The 24205-nt window shown below is 38.1% G+C and overlaps 1 protein-coding gene across 1 annotated transcript; it reads right to left on the bottom strand.

Moving 5' to 3' along the window:
• Nucleotides 1-231: 231 nt before the first annotated feature.
• Nucleotides 232-21315, bottom strand: LOC101608693 (arylacetamide deacetylase-like 2). The gene is made up of 5 exons (XM_004655913.2): nt 21178-21315; nt 9124-9346; nt 7099-7168; nt 5308-5479; nt 232-834 (listed from the first exon to the last, which is right to left on the bottom strand). Exons 1-5 carry the CDS (start codon nt 21313-21315, stop codon nt 232-234), a joined length of 1206 nt encoding a protein of 401 aa, XP_004655970.2.
• Nucleotides 21316-24205: the final 2890 nt, after the last annotated feature.

Genomic DNA, 24205 nt, shown 5'->3' with positions numbered 1-24205 from the left:
AAGTGTCACTTAGTGGAAATAACCAAGTGAATACCTTCATTTTATCACTGCTGAATGTTAGGAAAATTAAGTAACTTCCTCAAAATGCAAATAATAATCTTCATTTTAATTCAATCTTGGATACATCCAAAACTTTAATCATTATCTGTCTATTACATTCACAATAATTCAGAATGAAGCTTCAAATTGCCTTACTGATGAAACAACTACATAGGTATGTATGCCATATATTTATAGATTGTTTTTTAACCAGGTAATATACATATCTCTGATTTTCAAGGCTAGTTTCAAATTAAATGGTGCAGTTGCAAAGGACAGAGCTCCATGGTACCCATTCTCTAGATGTTCATGAGTAACCTGAACCCCAACTTTTCTAAGTCGTGCAACATAAATAAGCCCATCATCTCTAAGAAGATCATGCTCACAAGTGAGCATGTAAGTTAACTGCAAATTCCGTAACTGGGCATCAGTGGCCAGCAAAGGGGACATCCTGCTATCCAGAAGGGCTGGATATGAAGCATTTAGTTTTCCCAGAATTGGTTCAGTATAAACTTGATTCTTTTTATACTTTTCAGGAAGAAAGGTACTCCAGTTGACAAACTTGAAGACATGCCTTGACCCTTCAGGCATGTGTTGGTTGTTCAAAATTGCCTTGTAGAGTATGTTGTCATCAGCCATATAAGGGGTCAGCAATCGAAATGTCATCTCCCGTGATAGAAGAGGACCATGCTGATATAATTTATGAGAAGGCATGAAGGTATCAATTATCTGAAGGCCAGGGTAAATTAAGGCTTGAGCCTTAATTTTGTGTTTAAATTTTGGATCATTCTGTAGCTGAAAAATAGATAATAAATGTCAATGTGGATGGCTTTCAAGAAATGAGGAGGAGTTCTATAAATGAACTTATAAAATTGAAACAATAATCAGCTATTCCTGTAATACTTATACTTTAAAGACATAAATCTTGCCATTTCACTTAAATCCATAAAGACATGATGTGCATATTTATACATGTGTCCACATGGGACTAGCAAACAAAAACACAGTTATGACATTCCCAGTGAGGTGGCATGACATCCATGTTTAAAATAATTTTTTATGTTTTCTTTTTGTGAGACAGGGTCTTGTTTTGCATCTCAGGCTGGCCTGGAACTTGCTATCCTCCTCTCTCAACCTGCCAACCTGGTTTGTTTAAAATATTTTTTGTCATAAAGTAATTTAAATGAGAATAATCAACTAATATAACAATAATATATGAATGCCAGTCCTCATGTATTAACTAAACTCAAAAGAAAATGGGTCAATTTAAAGGAAGTATTCCTAATATATACCTTTTCTAGTATAGAAGAGGAGAAAAAGATGTGGAACATTTTATGTGTATTACATCTCTTAGCAGAAATGTACCAGGACATCGGTGTCAGATAACTTCTCTTTTCTCTTCTACATCTGGCAAACTATGATTAGTCTCCTTTAGGGGTAATGACCTAACCTACACACCAGCTTCTAGAACAAAGCCTTCCACACAGATGCCTGTATCTGCTGCCGTCCCCCAGGAAATGTCAGGATCTGCAGAGCAAACTCAAGGACATTCCCTCATCAAAGCAGCTGACTTGTGAAAAATGAAGTGTTTGGTGGCAATCTCCAAAGCACATCACTAGGAAAACATGTGTCACCAATTCCAACTTGCACACCCAATCTCCAAAGTCCTATAAATTCAGAAAATACAGAAGTAAACCTTCTCTTAGGAAACACTCCCCAGGCTCCTGATCCTTCCTATGTGCTTGAATGGTCATTTCTGAAGTAAAGTGACCACCTCTGAAGGTGAGGAGGAAGTCACAACAATGACCACAGCAACAAAGTGGAGGCAGAGACCCTGGCCTCTATCTGCTCCAAGCAAGTGTCAGCAGGAGTGGTCCCCAAAGGTGAGCTCGCACCCCATCCGCTGCCAATGACTGAGGCACACTGAGATGGTGCCACCAGCTCCGCCTCTCAGAGACTCATTGCAGCAGAGAGGAAGAAACTAAGTGAAATCCATGGGTATTTTAGGGGGGAGGCAATAGTAATGACTTTCTCTGTAGGAATGACAAAAGTCCACACACTTTCTACCAGATAAGTGAAGTGGCTGGGGAGAATGCACAGTGGTCAAAGACACTTCCTTGTAAAGCTTGATGGCCAAGGTTGATTCCCCAGCGCCCTTGCATAAACACATGTACCATGTTGCACATATGTCTGGATTGGGTTTGCAGTGGCAAAAGGCCATGGTGTTCATTCTCACTCTATCTTTTTTTTTCTCTTTCTCTCTGTTTTGAAATAAATAATCAATTTAAATGAAATGTTTAATTTTGTTACAAATATTTCAGTCCTAATAATTCTTTAAAAAACCCTTACGTTATCTGTTGATCTAGCCTTTAATTTTCTCTTTCTGCAAAACATAGGTCAAATTCAGCCTTCATCAATAAAATGGTGGATTAAGTTGTCCAAAGTTAGTCTTTCTATACTGGCCATAACCACCAAATTACCAGTCCATTTATCTTATCACAGAATTCATTTTCTACATAAATATTTTCAGATCTGTTTGTTCATGAAAATAAACCTAATCAAAAGAATCAATTCCTTACCTGAACTCACAGAGCAGTCCACTTCAATTTCAATCTTTCTTTCATTCCCAGTTTATGTTTAAAACTATAATAAGGTGCTGAAGAGATAGCTTAGCAGTTAAAGCACTTGACTACCAAGCCTAAGGACCCATGATCAACTCTCCAGATTCCATGTAAGCCAGAGGCTCAAAGGTGAGGCTAGCTCAAGGTCACACATGCCCACTGGAGGATGCAAGCATCTAGAGTTTGACTGAAATGGCTGAGGCCATGGCACTAAAATTCTCTCTCTCTCTCTCTTCTTGGCCCTCTTAAAAAAAAAAAAAAACTATAATAAGGAGACAGGAGAGATGACTGAGAAGTAAAGGTGCTTGCCTGCAAAGCCTAATGACTCAGGTTCTATATCCCACAACCCATATAAAATCGTGTACACAAAATAGCACATGCACCTGAAGTTCATTTGCAGTGGCTGGAGGCCACAGAGTACCCATTCTCTCTGCCTGTCTCTCTTCTATCTTCCTCCCTCCCTCCCCCTCCCTCCCTCTCTCTCTCTCCCTCTCTCTCTCTCTCTCTCTCTCTCTCTCTTTCTCTCTCTCATTACAAATTAATTAATGATTAGTAGAATCATGCCTTAATACTATATCCAGTACTAGGTGCAAAGTGGTCTATCTTTACTCCTTCCTGGTCTAAATTTTTAATTTACCTACCAACATTGTCAGAGCCATCACAATATATAACTATCTGTCTTTTCATCCATCCATCTGTTATCTTTATCTAAGTACCTGCTCATCATCCTATCATCTGTTCTTAAAGCCACTGAAAATATGTATCATATGAATTTTATTTGACACAATGTTTGTATCATATTGGAAAAATACTTATTAATATGTAGTATATATTGTATAGTTACATATAGAAAAATATTAAATATATTGAAGATGCACGGTATATATAACAAATAGTAAAATGAATGGAAGAATTAATTAATAGTTTTTCCGCTTCCTACACTTGAAACAGAATGGTAGGATAATATCTTTGTAACCTGAAAAAAGAGACTGATTTGAAAAGAGCCGCTATTTGAAGTGTGTGCCTGCATCGCACTTTAACAATACCAGCACCTCAAGGATGCACAGGGAAACACAGAACCAGATGTACTTAGCTACACATCCCCCAGGGGATGCTAGAGCAGCCTGGGATACAGTGTGAGGACCTGTGCATCTCACCTTGTGGCACCCTAATGGAAACATTTTCTTGAATTCAGCTTATTATTCCTTCAAAACAAATGATAACTGAGATAGAAGTTTTAAAAAGAGAGTGGGTAGGTTCTGTTTGGAAAAACTGACAGTGTTTAACAAATAATTTCCAGGTAAAGGAGCATATAAAGAAACCATATGATGTTCACGACCGCCCTTCCTCCTTCTGAAGCTTCTCAGTGCATTACAATTATAACACAAGCACACTGTGTCATTCCAGTTTCACATGAAGGAGACGCAGTGTGCTGCCCATGGAGCAACCCCATGTAGCCTCTAACTGCTGTCCACCGGCTCCAGAACTTGCATCAGATACAGAAGCATGAGCCACCCAGAACCTGTGGTATTCTCCTTGCTCAGGCTAAGCCCCTGAAGCAGCCACTTACAAGGAAAATCACGGCCATGAGAAACACAGGGCCGCCATAGCTCCTTCTGCGTTCTCTGGAGACCTCAACCACCTCATCCCTGTGGGTCAGTCTGTACAATTTAAAGGATGGTCCCGCATTGTGCTAATGTGATTCCTAAACTAATTTTGAAGGCATGACTTATGCATGTAGACAACGGAAGCATAGCTCTGTGATGGGTCTGAGAGGACATTTCAGATGAATTAACTGACAGATAAAGACCCTCCCTGAATGAGGCGGCTGGAGGCTTCAGCAGAATCAAAAGGAGCAGCTAAGAGAAGGAGCTAAGCATTAGCCTCCATGTCTCTCTGCTTCCTGTCTAGGGAGACGGCCCTCCTGCTGCCCAGCCATCCCCATGCCATCCCTGCGTCACTGACTACACCTTGTCAGCATGAGCTACAATCGCCCCTTCCTTCCCTTAAATTGCTTCTGCTCAGGTATTTACTCACAGTTATAACACAAGAAATGAACACACACATCAAAAGGAATGACACCAAATTCTTAGTACTTTTTATAATGTAGCCATCAACAACCAGCAAAGATTAAGAACATATTAGATGGTAACTCTCAGACTTTGCAATAATCTTTACGTAAAATGAAGGTAAGCCAGGCCTGATGACAAGTCGTATAATTCCACCTAATTGGGTTACTACTAATGAAGGAGGATTGGAAATTCAAGGCCTACCCAGGCTACAGAGCAAGTGCAAATCCAGCCTGGGAAACTTCTTGTCAAGGCCCTGTCTCAAAACACAACGTTAATAAAAGGAGTAGCAGGCTGGGAATGTAAGATCACTGGTAGAGCTCTTACTTATCTGACATTCACAAGGCCCTGAGTTCAATCCCTACTACCAACGGAAGTAGAATCACAGCAGAGTTGTTCACTTGATACGATTAGAGCACAAGTGAATCCAAGTTCATGCAGAAATATAGACACTAGTTTGTTTTATAGTTCAAGGATTCCAGTATAGAACAGATGCAAACATAACAACAAAAGTAGTGATATTTGCGTTTGAACCCCTTGTGTGCAGGTTCCAAACCAATGTGACATCTGTAACATACCACGAGAGACACTGCTGCTGCCAATGTTCCTCCAGAACTATCCCCTGAGAAGCAGATGCGAGCCGGATCGACTCCATATTTTGCAAGAACTTTAGCCTGCAAAAAGAACTTGACCACGGAAATCGAATCTTCAATGGCGACTGGGAATAGATATTTTGGAGCAAGTCTGTATCTTAAAGGGAAAAACAAAACAAATGAAGGGCAGAACACATTTGTGACTAAACTTTAGATAAAGATAGATACAGAGGATAGATATAAGCATGGAAACATAGATCTAGATGATCTAGATTCAAGAATCTGTAAACCAACAGATCCACTGGTTAAATTTGACTTTTCTTTGAAAATTTAATATCAACAAATAAACCTGGACTTCATAATAACAGTCTTTTTGAGCTAAGATGTAGATTCTGGGGCTGGAGAGCCAGTTTAGTGGATAAAGCGACACATGCACCAACAGGAGTACTGAGGTAATATGCTCAGGATCCATGTAAACATGGACACTTCCATACCAGGTTGTAATTCCCATGCAAACCTGGGGTGAAAGGTGAGGTAGAGACAGGAGACTGTCTTGGAAAGGGTCAGACCAGCTCTCCTAATGAAAAATGAAGTAGCCTATATCAAACAAAAATGGAAGGGTAGAATAGCCACTCAACATTATCGTTTGACTTCCTGTACCCACAGACAGAGAGAGACAGAGAGAGAGAGAGAGAGAAAGGAAGGAAGGAAGGAAGGAAGGAAGGAAGGAAGGAAGGAAGGAAGGAAGGAAGGAAGGAAGGAAGGAAGGAAGGAAGGGAGGGAGGAAGGGAGAAAGAAAGGGAGAGAGAAATATATTCTGTGGGTCTGGGGAGATATATTAGTATTTGTTGCTCAAGACTCTTGAGAGCCCCGGCAATGTTTCACAATGCAATTAGTGCCTAAAACCCTTTAAAAGGTCATTTTAAAAATCTAAACAGAGCTAGAGATATGGCTTAGCCACTAAGGAACAAAGACGAAAGATTCAGGTATACTTCTCCAGGACCCACATAAGCCAGATATACAAGGTGGCACATGGGTCTGGAGTTCCTTTGCAGCAGCTGAAGTCCCTGGAATATCCATTCTCTCTCTCTCTTTCTCTCTCTCTCTCTCTCTCTAGTAAATAAAACCAATTTTTTTAAAAAAGTCTAAACAAAGTGACATTTCAAAATATAAATATAAATGTCCTTAAGGATAAAAAAAAACAAAACACTTAAATAATTTGAAATATTTAAACCAGTGACTAAATGTGATACCATTTAAAATACATTTTTAAAATGATCATGTCTTAGATTGGTTAAAATGGAAGGAGAAATGGAGACCATCCTTATTGTTATAAATTAGAAATAACTTGAGATCTTCAACTGGTCTTAGCATTGGTCATCTAACCTTACTGGAACCAAGAAGAACATTAGCCTGCAATTTTTTTTTAAATTACCAACTCAAATTAAACCCACTATCCAAAAGGGATAATGGGCATGCTTTTCTAGGTACAAATAAGGTCCTCTGCAACCCCTGTTTTATACTCCTAGAGGCATCATGATGCTGTCGGCAAAGATTCTCACCCCTCTGTGCCTCTCATGAGTCCACAGTGAAGAGAGTAAAACACAACCCTTTTGTGGACTCGCTGACACTGTACTGCTGAAGAGAAGGTTAATGAAAACCACAACATCCCTGGGACACAGTCGCTTGGGATGGTTGGGTCATGTGCTTTGATCAGGATACCTATACCACGAGGGCAAGGAGTGCGGAGCTACAGAAAATCAACCATGGTCTTACTCCACTCCCACAACCACAGCGTCAAGCTTCGTTGCTGTCCATCGGTTCAGGAAGTCGTAGCCTGACAACTCTGGAATAAAAGAAAAAGACGGGAGCTATGTTTTGGTTTTCCAGTGTCCATGTAAAGCCAGATGCATAAGGTGGTATGTGTATCTGGACTTCGTCTACAGTGCCAGGAGGCTCTGGTGTGCCCATTCTCCCACCCTTCCTCCCTCCCCTCTCTCTCTCAAATAAATAAATAAATAAATATTTCTTTGAAAATCAGTTGATGGAGTTGGAGAGATGTCTCCACAGTTAAGGTCTTCACCTGCAAATCCCAACAGACCAAGTTAGATTCCCCAGTACCCACATAAGTCAGATGTCGAGAGTACTGCATGGGCGTGGAAGCTGTTTGCAGTGACTGGAGGCCCTGGGGTACCCAAATACTTTTTCTCTGTCCCTCTGCATCTCTCTCTCTCTAGCTATCTCTCTCCATCTCTATCTCTGTGAGTGTATGTGTATTTTTTGTATATCTGGTTACAAACAAATAAAATTCTTAATATCTCAACTTAGAGAAAAAAGAGCAGGACGTGGTGGTGCATGCCTTTAATCCTAGCACTCGGGTGGCAGAGGTAGGAGGATTGCCAAGAGTTTGAGGCCACTCTGAAACTACATAGTTAATTACAGGTCAGCCTGGACCAGAGTGAGACCCTACCTCAAAAAAACAACAGAAAAAATCATTTGATGAGGGGGGAGAAAATATGAACCTGGGCAGTGTAGGGAGAGTAAACTTGGTCAAATAGCAACACAAAAGCCTTTTCTAGAATACAAGCTAAAAGAAATCAAAGAAGTATTGATATGGTGCTGGTAAATTTAAAGAAATTATGAGTAGAACATGAGGAAGGCAAAGGAAATGAAGAGATGTTGAATGCGTGGACTTATGTCCTAGGGGGAGAAGGAAGGCTTGGACAGAGTGCTGAAAATGTAGACATGCCTTTGGGTTGAATAAGGACTATCATAGACCACACACTTAAGCCACCATCACAGCATGGTGGCACTGTTCAGCAGTAATGTGACCATGAAACCTGGGTGTTTTGCTGGGAAGTCTAAGCTGGGTTGCTGCTTTCTCTACTTACTCATAATAGGACTTGAAGAATACTGCTTGAAGTCCTTGTTTCCTTACTGCGAAAGGTGTGATGATTAAACCCATCCCAAGAATGGGCATGCTAAGCAGAATGGAAGTTGGTGAACTGTATGTCTTCTTATTTAGAAATGTTAACAGACCATGGGGCCAAAATAATGGATACAATAGCTAAGCTGGCAGTTCTTTGAGGAAAGGAGCATTATTTCTTGGTGTTTATACCTTTTAAGAACATGAACATCCTGACACCCTGCTGTGGAAAGACTCCATAAAAATCAACAATACTCTAAAGACAGTGTGTGTGTGTGTGTGTGTGTGTGTGTGTGCATACTTAATTACTCTAAAACTCATGTAATCACCTCAAATAGCAGACCAGAATATATATGTTTTAAGGGAGGGACTCTTTCTCAGCTGTATTTCAAATTTATTTTTATATCCAAAAATTAAAATTTTGGATTCTCAACCTCCACATTACAATTGCATAGGAGTGTACATTTGAATAAATGTTCATGTGTGTGTATGTGTGTGTGTGTGTGTGTATTATTCCTGATTAAACATTTGAACTATCAATTAATTTCAGTATTTTTCCTGAACCTGAAGTCACATGCTTTGGTAATTTTAAAGTAAAATTCAAGTATACTCTTTGCACTTCCCAGTCTATGCTATCAATTTGTTTATTTAACAGTGAAGCTTGCCTAACAAAACACAAACCTGTATGTGATTACTTTGTTGGACAAACTGTATATAATATAATAATTATGAACCATAATTTAGTCCAATATATCTATGCTAAGATAATCAAAATATAGCCCTATTGAAAAATCTTCATTTTATATGTACACGATATATTACAATATAGGTATGAATATATAATGTAAAACAAAGAATAAAATAAATGCACTTACTACAACTTGACATTACATAAGCACCACCATGAAAGTAAATCACAGCAGGTCTCTGTCTCTCTGATGTCCTTTTAGGCAAGTACAGGCGAACAGGGATGTCCCCGAAGTCCACATCAATCACTGTAAGGTTTTCATCTGAAATTGGGTTTGTAAGGTGCAGACTCATTGTTCTTCTAAGGAATTCAACATATTTCATAAGACCTATTTCTTCAGTTAACTTAGCCTATCAATACAAAGCAAAATTTAAAGCATGACTTTTAGTATTAATAACACTTAATTCACATAATTGCTAATGGCAGGAGAAGAGAAAATAATATCATCATTTGTAGACATCATGGTGCCCCTACTAACACACACGTTGTTAGTGACATTTGAGAAGTCTTGAGCTGTTGTCACTAAAGAAATTTCCAGGGTGTGAAAATAAAACTATTCTCATAAAAAGCTATCATTTTCTGACACCATATTTTGCATTGCTCTAGTTTCTTCTTTCTTATAGTTTTACCTGTAAAGCTATTTAAAAAAAAACTTTTTATTCTCCTTTATCTGTATTCATATTCCCAGTATTTCATTTTATTTTGTTGATTACTTAATTTAGATAAAATTGTAAATGTCACCAAGATACTATGTATTATAATAATATAAAATACACCCTAGTACTAGTCAAGTTCCCATTTTCTCAGATATAAAATAGCTCCTATTTTCTCACTAAATAAGAGGAGGATAAAAGTTATTTTTAATTTATATCATTGAAATGAAGTAGTTTTCAGTGTCTCTCATGAGTTTTCCAGCATGTTACTGACTAGTTCAATTGAAGGAATCCAATAACAATTTCTGGCACTGAAATGTTCCATAGCATGTGCCATTAAATTTTTCTGAGGGTGCTCAGATTTGAATAAGTATTAGCGATCATATAATCATCTACTTTGATAACAGTACAGATATCTGACAGATGAAGTTGCTGACAGAGATTAGAGAGCTAGTACCTGGCAAAACAAGGTATAATTTCATTTTATAGGCCATCATAACTATGTTCCTCTTGATAGAGCTAACTGCTACAATGTATTTAAAATAAACTAAAAGATTTAAATAAAACCAAGTCTTAGAAGAATTCAGAACGATTCTATGATTAAAATAATGGTTGAATAAAGCGTAATCTTTCCAAAGTGACAGGAGCTATTCATATCATAGTCTTAGAGCTTCTATTTTGTCATGTTGGTACTTTTAAGTGATAAAAATAATATTAAATGTTCACTTAAAATATATACATATACATATGTATGTAGAAATGCATGTATACATACAGAAACATATATATCAAGCATCTTTGAAGCAGCAAGTCACATCTAATTCGCAAACCACACTTATCTTTAGCTCTTAGAAGAGAACTCTGGAAAATAAACAAGACTGTGCTATGGATACCTTATTTACAAATGACATGATTCTGGACTTTAAAGATCCTTCAGATTACATGAGAAAACTTACAGATCTCATAAGTATTGTCCATGAATTTTAGGACATGAAACCAACACATGAAAATAAGAAGCTTTTCTATATACCAATAATAAACATGTTAAGAAAGAAATTGGGAAAAATATCCCATGCACAATAGCTTCTAAAATGTCAATACCTACAAACAATACCTAAACAAGGCATGGAAGATCCATGTAATAAAACCTTTCATATACTGATAAAAGAAGTTGAAGGGCTAGAGTCTTGGCTTAACAGTTAAAGTGCTTGCCTGTTGAGATTAAGGACCGAGGTTCAATTCCCCACTTCCAACATAAGCCAGAGGCAAGTGGTGGTACATGGCTCTAACGTTCATTGGCAGTGGCTAGAAGCTTTGGCAAGCACATTCTTTCTCCCCCTTTCTCTTTCTCTCTCTCTGTCACCCTCTCTCTCCTTCTCTTTCAACTCTTTCTTTGTCTCTTATAAATAAGAAAATGAAAACAATTTTTAAAGGAAAAAATTTGAAGGAGACATTACACAATGAAAATCCTCTTGTGGTGGTAGAAATCATATTGTGCATCCGGCCATATTAGCAAAGGAAATATTGATTTAGCACAATACCCATTGAATTTCAATGACATTCTTCACAGAACTAATAAAATGAATTTGAAAATTTATATAAAAATGCAAATGACCCTCAGTAACAAAGCAATTAATTCTAAGCAGAGGAAAACCCTGTAGGTGTTGGCCCAATACATGATCTGAAATTGTGCTGCAAAGTCATTGCATTACTGACCTTCCCCCTTCTAGGACAAAACCTCTGACAATGGGCTGGAGAGATGGCTTAGTGGTTAAGACATTTGCCTGCAAAGACAAAGGACCCAGGTTCAATTCCCCAGGACCCATGTTAGCCAGATGCACAAGGTGGCACATATATTTGGAGGGTTTTTTTGCAATGGCTAGCTTCCTAACACACCTATTCTCCCCCTCCCCCCTCTCTCTCCCTCCGTCCCCCTTTCTCTCTGTCAAATAAGTTATTTATATGATAAAGAGATGTTGGATTGGAAGAGTTTATTTCAGTTTACAGTTCCTGGTGACAGTCCATTATGAGAGGAAACATAACTGGTCATATTAAGTCCAAAGAGAGGAAGCAGAATGGTGAGTGCTGGTCCTCAGCCAGATCTCTCCTCTCGTGGTCCAGGACCCTGTGCCGTGAATAATGCTACCCACATTTATGGTGAGCTTTCCCATCCCAAGTAATCTAATCAAAATAATCCTGCACAGAATGCCTAGAGGCTAATCTAATCTAGGTAACCTCTCACCCTTAATTTTAGGTCCTCTCAAGCTAACAATGAATGTCACAGTCATAAGGACAAAGTGCATGGTACTGCCACACACACACATACACACACACTCACACCAAATATATATATATACATATATATATATATATTAATATATAATATATAAATATATGTATATATTTATATGTGTATATATATGTATATGGATATACATATATACAGGATACAATGTATACAATAGAATATGAAGGAGATGTAGAAATAGAAACATGTAGCTTTGTCTACCCAAAGTTTTTTTTTTTTTTAATACAAACGTATCAAAACTACACTAAAAAAAAGACAACCTTATCAACAAATGGAACTGGTAAAACTGGGTGTTCACATGAAGAAGGATAAAATCAGATTCATATCTCTCACCTTCCACAAAAGCCAATTGATAAAGGAGTGAAGGCCTTATTAAAAAAAAAAAAAAAAAAAAAAAAAAAAAACACCTGTAATCAGGCTAAAGAGATGACTCAGCAGTTGAGAGCATTTGCCACATAAGCTTGAGGATCTGGGAGGGCCTTTGGCTATTCAAGGTTGACTCCCCAAGCCCACATTAAAAGCAGTGTCTGACCACACAGGCGTATAACCTCCATCCACAGCATGAAGAGACTGGAGAGCCTTGGGGCTTAACAACCAAAATGGCTCTCCATGCAGAGGGACAGACCCTGTGTCAAGGAAGTGCATAGATGAGCAATAGAGAAGGACACCTGAAGTTCTCACCAAGTCTCCATATGCACACTCCAGCACACACATACACACAGACACAAAAAGCACACCTGAGGTACTGAAACTTCTAGAGAAAAAAAAGGAAAGTGTTTCAAGACAGGCATAAGTAAGAACTTTCTGCAAATGCACAGGAAGTAATCCTAAATATTGGCAACTGGGGATTACAAAGCTTCTGAATAGCAAAAGACCCTACTAAAAGAGTTTAAAAAAAAATCCTAAGTATGGAAGAGAATATTTTCACCTTGATTTTAGGCAGGGAGTTATCATCTGAATTATATAAGGAACTACATCAATTCAACCTCCTCCAAACACAAATAAATAAATAAATATCTAATGAATTAAAGCTAAAAGTCTCAAAAGAAAAATCACAAGTGATAATTTATTTATCTTTTTTTTGGTTTATTGAGGTAGGGTCCCACTGTAGCCCAGGCTGACCTGGAATTCACTCTGTATTCTCAGGGTGGCCTTGAACTCATGCTAATCCTCCTAACTCTGCCTCCCATGTGCTGGGATTAAAGGCGTGCGCCACCACGCCCGACTCCAAGTGATAAACAAACATTTTTAATAGCATTAAACATCCACGGTAATTATGGAAATGTGAATTAGAACTACTCTAAAATTTCATCTCCCTGGAGGCAGAATACCTAACACCAAGAAAAGTAATGGCCACAAATTCTAGCAAGGATGTAAGCTGAGAGGAAAAGTTATTGTTGGAAGATATGGGAACTGCTGCAGCCATTATAGCAAACAATATATACCAAAATAAGTATCAGTCCTGATAGAGATATTTTGTACATCCTTGTCTATTGCTACAATATCTGTACTTAGTAGGATATGGACATAGCCTAGATATCCACCAAAAAAATGAATGGATAAAGATGTGACACATGGGCTCAATGGGCTTTTATATAGCCAACCATGAAGAAAATGAAAGGATGTAAAAGCCAATGAATGGGGAGGAGTGCTTAAACGCTGTCTGTGAGACTAGGGTGATCACATTCAAGAACCCACAGTGGCATAATGGTGCACGCCTTTAATCCCAGCACTTGAGAGGCAGAGGTAGGAGGATTGCTGTGAGTTTGAGGCCACCCTGAGACTACATGATGAATTCCAGGTCAGCCTGGACTAGAGTAAAACCCTACCTAAAAAAAAAAAAAAAAAAAAAAAAAAAAAAATATATATATATATATATATATATATATATATATATATACACACACACACACACACACACACACACACACATATATTTCAGTGAAATTAAGGAAAACACTGTGTTTTAAAAAAGGACACAAAAACAGTAGATAAGAGTTTGTCACTTGTACATTTTTTTAGGCTTATAGAAAAAAAAAGTGACAATATCTTATTCATCAGCAAAGCAAACCACTCAAAATTAATAATCATCCTCCTTCTTACCTATCTGATAATTTTCCCAGAATATTCTATATGAGATGCTTTTGTTTGTTTTAAGTAGGGACTCAATCAAGCCAAGGATTGCCTGAAACTCATTTTGAGGCACTGGCTAGCCTTGAACTCAGCAATCCTCCTACCTCTGCTGGGGTTAACAGCACGAACCACCACATCCACCTACATGAGTTTTTGATCTGTAACCCCTAGATAGCATGGTCTTGGATGGTGGTAGGGTCTACCTCATTGTTTTTCTAGCTTTTCAAATAAATCCTTTTTCTAACTCCAACACCTTCTCAAGTCAAATGGTAAAGAATGAACAGGGCGTAATTATTTAGTTTTACTGTCCCTCAAAAGTAGCATAGGGGCTGAAGAGGTAGTTTAGTGGTTAAGGCGCTTGCCTGCAAAGCCTGACAGGTTCAGTCCTCCAGGACCCACACAAGCCAAATTCACAGGTGGCATATGCATCTGGATTTTGTTTGCAGTGGCTGGATGCCCTGGCGTACTCATTCTGTCTCTTTCTCTCTTCCTCTGCCTTGTTCTCTCTCACACACATAAATAAATAAATAATAAAGAAGCAGCATGCATTGGGGGACAATCCTTGAACATATGGGCCCTCATAGTATGCTACGTCCACGGCGACCTCGCCTGTGTAGCAAGCAGAGATGCTTCTGCACTGGAAGAGAGCTGAGGACAGAGGGCCAGCACTCCTCGGAGGGATGCCCCCGGTGACCCCTTGGTAGTCAGTTACTGTAAAGGTTCCTGCTGCCCATGAAGTCACGACGACCTAATTGCTGGCGCCAATGAGCTGTTTTCTGCGTTCTGTTTCTCTCCTGCTTCCTTCTAGTTGTTTGTCAAAGAACAGCTAGTTTCTACGCTACGCTTACTATTAATCATGCACGCAATCAGAGTACAAAAAACAATTTGAGTATTGAATGTGCCCCTCCTATGATTAGGGCAATGGAGGAAATGTATAACTCTACTAGGAATAAAAAATTAACTCTAGAACAGTTTTTAGATGATGTAAAGTAGAAACAGCTTATGATGTTTTAGAACAATACTGATCCTGAGAAAGTGAAAGTAGAAATGTTAATCGGTAATGTTCATTAGAAGTATGACAGTTCTACAGATAAGGAGTTGTAAAACTTAGGCTTTCCCACCAGGAAACTTCCTGGGGGGTATGTTCAGTACTTGATCAAGGGCTGATAGTAGACTCCCAGAGCTGGGAACTACCTAGATCCACTCCCCTATGAGGGAGGATATGATAAATTCGGTAATAGATGAATGAATTATGAAGGAATAAGGAGGCTATGGCATTCTCTTCCATTTATGAAATGCTTAGCAAGGACACATAAGCCTTGGTGCTTATACTCTAGACAAGAAAGAAAGGAATTCCTGGAAAACATTAAACCAACCTTAAAATATTGGTGGTCTTTTGGATAGAAACACTTTTATAATGAATATGATGATTATATAAATAATCTTATAAGTGGAAAGAGATGGCTCTCTGCTTGGTTTATAAAAAATAAATAACCTATTGTTCACCTTACATCCCTTACCCCAAGCTTCTATTCATGTAAAGCTGTGGTCAATGATGCAAGGCGTCCTTCTTAAAAAATGGGTACAGTTCCTGCCTGATCAACATTGCATGTATGCTTACAATAGAACAATACTTAAGATTGTTTAGATTAATGATTTCTGAGATCACTTGTTGGCTTACTAAGTTTCCCTGTTCAATCTGTATAAAATCTTCATGAAACCTTCAGTAAATTGCAGCAGCATATTCAACTTAGAGTGTGTCTGTCTGTCATTTCCTCGCCGAATCCCGAGTTCTCCTTGAGCCTTCGCCCTTGTTCTCCCTCGGTCCTGATCTCCCCGAGAGTCAGTCCGCGGCAATAGTATATCTGCATTCCACTTGTAGCACTGTGTTAAAAGTTAGAGAAGTGACTTCCTGACAGAGTGGCTCCTGGGCTCCCGACTCCCTGATCCCTTGCTCTAGAGGGTGTATGCACAGCAACAACAGCAGTCTCTGAAAATCCTCCAGTGATGAACACTTGCTTCCTTCACAATAAAATAAGATTTTTACCCATACAAGGGTAGACCAAAAAAACCAAAAACAAACAAACAAAAAAAAAAAACCCAACAATCACATAAATGAAATTAAACAGAATAATTTCTTAGAGCACTCAGCTTTTGTCACCAAGCTTAACTTAATTTAACAAAACCACAGAAGCCTCTAATAAGAGATAAATGAATTGAAGGTAAGTCAACAAATAGAGGAGTTTAATAACCAGCTGATTAACCTTAATGAAGACATGATCAAATGTAAGAATGAATTCCCAAGAAGCATCAATAAACTCAGACCACAAAATTAAATTGTACTTCATGAGATGGCCATGATGAGAGCAAAAAAATCAAACGAAAATCAAATAGATCTTATAAAATTTTCTCCAGAAGCCTTCACTAACAGAGTGACTCATGTGGAAGTCATAACTGCTGAGCTGGAAGATAAGACAGAAGAAATTGATCAGAAATCAAAAAATAGCTAAGTTCAAAACAGTATACAAGCAAAATAGGAGGGAAATGTGGGTAACACTAAAACAACCAAGCATCAAGATCATGGTATACCAGAAGGGAAAGAAATCCAAGCCAGATGTATAGAGAACATATTCAACAAAATTGTTGAAGAAAAATTTCCCAATCTCTAAGAGAAGCCCATACAGCTACAAGTAACTCACAGAACACCAAACAGACAGGACCAAAGAAGAAACTTTCCAAGGCACAATGAAAACTCTGAAAACCAGAAGTGCCTGGAATTGAAAATTTCAAAGTCTAAAACCACTATGGTTTCCAACCCAAACTACTGTACCCAGCAAAATTATCCTTATAATTTATGGTGAGAAGTATACTTCCCGTGAAAAATGTCAGCTTTATAATTATATGAATGCAAAGCCAAATATACAGAGAATACTTCAGAGAACACTCCACATAGAAGAGTCAAACAACCAAACTCAAGAGCCTACAAGAATATCTCAATAAACAAAACTTGAGTAGGCTCAAAAACTGCAAAGCACAAGAAAGTACCAAACACCATAAAGCATTCCATCATGGAAGGGATTAAATTGAATTTCATAGTTACAACCTTAAATAGCAATGGTTTTAACTCAGGCATCAAAAGACAAAAGTTAATAGAGTGGATCAGAAAAATGGACCCTTCTATCTGCTGTATTCAAGAAATCCACTTCACCACTAAATCTGGCCAATTAAGACAAATAAAAAAATAGAAGTCCCAAAATAACAAAATAAGAAATAAAAAGGGAGGTCACAACAAACAACAATGTAATTGTAAGAATCATCAGGACTTACTTCCAAAACTTCTGCTTCAAAAAATTGGATAATCTGGAAGAAATAAATGAATTTAATCCCAGCACTCAGGAGGTGGAGGTAGGAGGATCACTGTGAGTTCAAGGCTACCCTGAGACTACATAGTGAATTCCAGGTCAACTTGGGCTACAGCAAGACCATAATTTGAAAAACAAACAAACAAAAATGCTGAAGAGAATAGGCTTAAACAGTTAATAACTCAACACAATAAAAGACACACATAAAGCAACTAAAAGTCCAAATAATACTTAATTAGGAAAGACAGAAGAGTTCCCATGGAGACTGGGAAGAAGACAGGGTGCCTACTGTTACCACTGCTCTTCAACATAGTACTAGAGATCCTAGCCTAAGCAATAGGACAGGAAAAGGAAAAAATAGTGTTGAAAATTGGAAAGGAAGAAGTCAAATTAGCCCTATTTTCATATGATGTGATTCTGTATATAAGTAATCTGAAAGTCTTCATCTCAAAATTTCTAAAGGTAATTAATTCCTTCATCAAAGTAGCAAGATATAAAACTAACACACAAAACTCAGTAGCCTTTCTATATGCAAAGTACAAACATACAGAGAAAGAAATCAGAGAGGATGTTTCACTTTCAATAACTACAAAAAATTAAATACCTTGGAATAACACTAGCCTAGGATGTGAAAGACCTATGCAATGAAGTCATAAAAGCACTCAAGAAAATAGTTGAGGAGGACTTGAACAGAAGGAAAAACCTCATGTAATCCTGAATAGGTAGAATTAATATTGTGAAGTTAGCCATGCTCCAGAAGTAATAAAAATTAATGCAATAACAATAAAAATGCAAGCATTTTTCTTCACAGAGATAGAAAAAATGACCTCAAAATTCCTATGGAATGGCAGGAGGCCTCATATATCCAAACATATACTCAGCAAAAGAAACATCTTTAGAAGTATCACCATACTGACCTAAAGATATATTACAAAGCCAAAGTAAAAAAAAAAAAAAAAAACTGTGGTAATGACATAAAAACAGAAGTATGGGGCCATTGAAAAGAACTGAAAACCCAGGCCTTAAGCCAAGTAGCTATAGGTACTTGGTCTTTGACAAAGGCGTCAATAATGTATCCTGAAGGAAAGAAAGCATCTTCAAAAGATGGTGCTGGAAAAATTAGGTTACCACGTGTAGAAAAATGAAACTAGACCAACTCATCTCACCATACATAAAAATCAACTCAAATTGGATTAAAGACCTCAATATAAAACCTGAAACTCTCCAACTACTGGAAGGAAAAATAGGAGGAACTGTATAGAAGAATCCAGAAGAGCCAGTCTACAGAAAATTAGTCCATCTGGTGCTGGAAAGCATTACATGAGCTACTGTCGGAAAGTGGCCAACAACGGTATGAACAAGCAGGGATCTAAGCCACTCAGAAACCAAGCCTGACAAGAAGTACACACCAGTGCAGTGGTGGCACACAGCCTTGATGGGTAACCAGTGCCTTTATGATGGGGTAAGAGATCTACCCAGTGTAAAGGAACCCATATCCAGAACTGGGAACCAGGTCAGAAACCTATGGCTACAAAGATTTTGCTCTCTAATGTCAAGCTTCTACTAATCTTCTCTAAAAGAGGGGCTACATCCATCAAACTCTTCCTAAATTCATGACACTTATTCAACTTAACCTATGCTGACTTCACTCTCTTTTAGAGAAACTGTTCTTATTTTTCAGAAGATACCAAGACCAGAGGAGATAAACCACCCCATGCATCTCAGTCAAGGCCCAGACAAAACCACAGAGGAAGTGGGGAGACCAGCAAGAGGACTAGGTTCATGGTGAGCCTGATTATCAGCACCAGTGAGAAAGAGACATGTGCTGAGGACACGTAACACATACCAAAGCAGAGGTCCAGAGGCACCTAAGTGCTCACCACTGAAGCATACATAAAATACACCCAGTAAGGCTCAGAGAATTTTGTGTAAGGGGCTGGTGGAAAGATTCTAAGAGACACAGGTAAGGGTGTCACACCAAAAGGCATTTCAACTTGCCAACAACTGACTGTCAAGAACCATGCATGACCCACAACCCCAATGGCAACTCTAATGAGGAAGACCCCCTGCCAAAGGGGGACTGGGAGGAGGGAAAAGATGGTATCAGCACATATTAAGTATGTTCTTAATAAAAGAATATATAAGGATATTCTTAATTTTAAAAAGTCAAAAGAGTTAAAGTATATAAGGAAAAGATTGAGTTTTACTTATGAAAATTTAAAATTAAATTTTAAAAATAACACACTGATTAAAAATTACAGTCTGAAATTAGGCTCAGTTTAATTGCTAATTTCCCAATTTATAAACTAATTGCATGTGCTTGCTTTCTAGAATTCCTTTTCTCATCCATATTAGGAGGTTCATCTTGGTCACTTTGAAGACCAAAGCTATATAACCTACTCTAGGAAGACATCAGATCCTCTATAGAATAACATTTTCTCCGTCCTCTTTTCTTCTATTGTCCAGTAAACCAAGAGAAAACATTAGAAGTCAGTAGGGAAGGGAACTGCAGAGATGACTCAGCAATTAAAGGTCTTTTTCTTGCAAAGTAGGATAGCTCAGGTTTGATTCCCCAGTACCCACTTAAAGCCAGATTCACAAATTGACAAATGCATCTAGAGTTCATTTCAGTGGCAGGAGGCCCTGATGTACCCATATTTACTCTCTCTGTCTCTCTCACATTCTTTCTTTTGCTCTCTTTCTCTCCTTGGAAATAAATAAATAAAATTTTAAGAACAAGAAATGAGTAGAGGAAAAGTGGTTCAAGAATACTCAGCAAGCATTAGAAGAAATTGCTTAGGAGTCTAGCAGGAGAAATGTGTCCTTTCCTTAGGCAATCCACATAGGCAACAATTCAGCTATTTAGAAAAGTAGATAGATAACAGCACAGCAGATCGCACGCTGTGGCCTTAGATACCTCATGGGTCTCTAAGACAAGATCAGGGTATATATTTAATAGCAGTATAATCACTGCTTTTAAAAAAAAAAACAAATTTTCTCAAGAGTAATATCATAAATGGGATTTTACAAAGACCATTGCAAAGCAGGTAGGAGAACCAGCTGTGTTCCATAAACGTGCTTGTTAAATAGATCTGATAAAAATAAAGAAAGTGATTATCATGATTTCTTCCTGTATGAAAAAAAGCATCTTATTTTAATTAAAGTATATCACTTATAATGTGATCATCATCATTACTATCATTAAGTGAGGAAATGTCTGACAGTTATTATTGATAAATGTAACCCTCAAACAAGTTCCCCCAGGTCTTGAGTAACTCAGAGAACATATACAGTTTCTGAGAAGAGAAAGTTTGATATATACAAAGAAAAAATTATTAAAGCAGTAAAATAGTAATGTGCAAGAAATCTGAAACTATAATTAACATATGCATGTAAGTATTAAGAAAATTTATAAAACCAGATTACCTCAAAGTGTCAGAAATGATATTCAAGCTGTGTAATAATTCTCTAATTTTGCTGTTAAACAATACTATTTCATTTACCCTGAGTCATCAGAAGAATACACAGATATGGTCTTCAGATATGATTTTTAGCAATAATTTTATCTGTCTCTCTTTTGTACATATTCAAGTAAACATGTTAACAATAACATTATTTGCTTGGTCTATACCAATAGATATCAAAGTCACTTTCAAAGGACTAAATGCAAGCAATTTCATATATACTTCTACCCAGGTATCTCAATTGCCCAAGAGAAATATTACCAGATTTGAAACAATCTGTATAGTGGCATCTATGACAGCCAGTCTCCAGTGATCATCAATGCCTTCCGGCATGGGTATGTGAATATAATAAGCAAAGAGAATAAAAGACAGTGCAAAGAAGAGAGTTCTGTACCCCATGATGAATCAATCTTGTTCCCAACTTGTGTGTGGTGATATTTAAGGGCTGAAGAGTGGAACAAAGGCAGATGGTGAACTCAGGTAGCAGAACTGCTTTGTCAAAGTTGGCTCGAGATTCAGTTCCAAGACTAGCAGTGATAATAATAACTGGTGATGCAATATTCCTTCCCACTGAAACTAAGCTCACAGAGATAGTTTTATCGTTTGAGCACACCCCAAGGTTCTCCACTAATATTATCAAAACACTTTTACTTCTGCCCTTTCTTGGTCCATGTGATACTGTGCCAGATCTTTCTGCAACTCTGCCTTACTATATATGTGCATAGCAGATATTAAGGAAGAATGGTCAAACTCCTAAAGCCTTTGGGGACTAGAAGAGGGAAAGCGGGCAGGGAGGCTGAAAACAAGCAGGAAGTGAGCAGACCACGCGTGCAACTGGAAAAGTCAACCAGATTAAAACACCTTGCCCCACTTTCCCTTGCCCTTCCTTCCCTGTCTCCCCTGCACTGTGGGACACGCTCATGGAACTGCATGGGCCCTGCTCCTCTGCCTATTCCATCAGGTGGGCTCCTTCTCCATTTTCTGGTAACTTCCATGGGAGCACTCTAAGGGCCCTTGGGACTGGGGAACTAGGAATAGGGATGTCAGTGTGGGGAGATGGACGGCTGCAGTAGATTTGCCTCAGTTCCCAATACTCTGAACTCTGGATGATTATGAAGAGAATTATGTTGGCAATGACACGTGTCCTTCCAAACACCCAGGTTAAAAAGTGAGTGTGAGGGTTGGAGAGATGGCTTAGCAGTTAAGGTGCTTGTCTGGGAAGCCAAAAACACATATTCGCATCTCCAAGTGACATGTAAAGCAGAAGCATGGTGACGGAAGTGCTTAGGGTGGCGCATGTGCACAAGGGGGCGCGCTGAGGGTGGAACGTGTGCACAAGGGGGCGCACGTGTCTGGAGTTCATTTGCACTGTCTGAAGGCCCTGGCATGACACTTCTGTCTCTCTCTCTCTCCCTCTTTTTCTTTATTTCCCTCTTTTTAAATAAATAAATAAATAAAATTTAAAATAGTGAGGATGAGCCATCATGTGCATGACTCTGAGTAAGATAAAATGGATTAGGTCTTCTCCATCTCCAGTGTGGGCATTTTCCCAACTTCACACGGGAGCCACCAAAGTCATTGCTTTTACTCTGATTTAACCCTTTAATTTATTTTCCTCACTGAAATGATAATAAGGAAAGATTTTTTTTCACTTGTGAATTTATGGGGCAGTATGAAATGCGTTGGGGGTAGCAGACATTTTGGTTTCCTTATTCATAATTTAAGCCAAGCACATGCATATAGAGATTTGAATATGATTCCAGATAGGATGTAAATTCTTACAAACATTACCTCAGTTGTGCTTTTTATTAAAACCATCATAAAATCCATGTGATTAACTAAATATTCACTGAGTTTCCCTTTGATTTCACATATCAGTTTAACCTCAACTTCAGAATTTCTCTCTTGCAGCACCTCCCAGTATCTTTGAAGCTTTTATGAATTCACTGTTCAAACTCCCTGGGGCTCCTGCTCCTCCTGCTGCGGGGTAGCCACGTACCTCAGACCTCAAGCCCCACCTCATTCTCTGAGTAACTTGTGCAGGAAATGCCAAGTTCCTTATGTCTGTTTAAATGTTTTTATGGTAAGTAGATCTACCATTGGGCTTTATGGAACGTGTAATTCTAGAGGTTCTAATTTTCAAGCAATTTCTAGTCATTAACCTTTTTATATTGTATCTTTGAAATACACAAAAATTTTTAAGTATTTTTTTTTTGTTACTGCATTGTATGTATCCATTGAGGTTTGCTTACTTTTGAATTTCATTCAGACTTTTACGTTGTTCATTTGTAGAGAGAGAGAATGGATGTGCCTGGGCACTACACTGTACATCTAACTTTATGAGGGTACCAGAGAATTTAATCCGGCCAATCAGACTTTGTAAGCACACACCTTAACTGTTGAGCCATCTCTCCATTCCTGTTTTCTTTTCACACACCTAAGGATAATTTCCACTTGGCCAAGTGCCTGGGAGTATCATGATAAAGCAGAACTGATTTAAGATATAGGGTCATATTCACTTCATCTTAACTTTCATTTTGACACATCCTTAATCCCCAAATCCAGTTATAGAGACTGAGAGTTCATGGAACTAGAGTTTAGTGTCTGTTAGTGCTGATTCACTGTAGGTAATATTTACTCCTAACTTTTAGTTGCTGAGATTCTTAAAACAAATTTTGCATGTGCCCACGAGGGTTTCACCTCTTTAACAAAATATCAGCCTCACCTTTTTGTTTAATATTTCTTCATCCTTTGTAGTAATGGAAAAGGTGACCTTTACCTCATAATCTCTAAAGGAAGGCTCCTTTCCTTCTACCATTAAATGTTGACTTTGAAATATGTAAACACATTCTTGAATCTAGGAAGACTTAAATGTATTTTCAAAGCACATTGTCTATGATTATAACTTTTTCCAGGGGGGGGAAATTTTACCACTTGGTATATTTTCAGAAGTAGAAGCCCACTTTTAGTCTGCAGAAAGGCATAATATTGTTTCTGAACCAATGTTTTCCTCTTCTCTGTTGTGCTGCGTTGTCTCCTCGTGCTTCCATCATGACCATGCGCCTGTGCTCTTAATTTGGCTCCATGTGACTACATCTGTCCTCACAGAGGCACCGCATCCTCTTATGTAATGTAGCTTTTGTTCTGATAGTTTAGAAAACTCTTCTAACCACCTTCTTAAACATGTAAGCTTTCTACTTCCACTAAATTTTGAATACTTTATTTTAAAAGGCATTGAAAGTATCCCTTAACTTATTTGAAATTGTAAATTATTTGGGGTTATAATGGC

This window comes from Jaculus jaculus, chromosome 12 (assembly GCF_020740685.1).
Source record: "Jaculus jaculus isolate mJacJac1 chromosome 12, mJacJac1.mat.Y.cur, whole genome shotgun sequence".
Lineage (NCBI taxonomy): Eukaryota > Metazoa > Chordata > Mammalia > Rodentia > Dipodidae > Jaculus > Jaculus jaculus.
The sequence above is the reverse complement of the archived record's forward strand: the minus strand, read 5'-3'. Positions and strand labels throughout refer to the sequence as shown.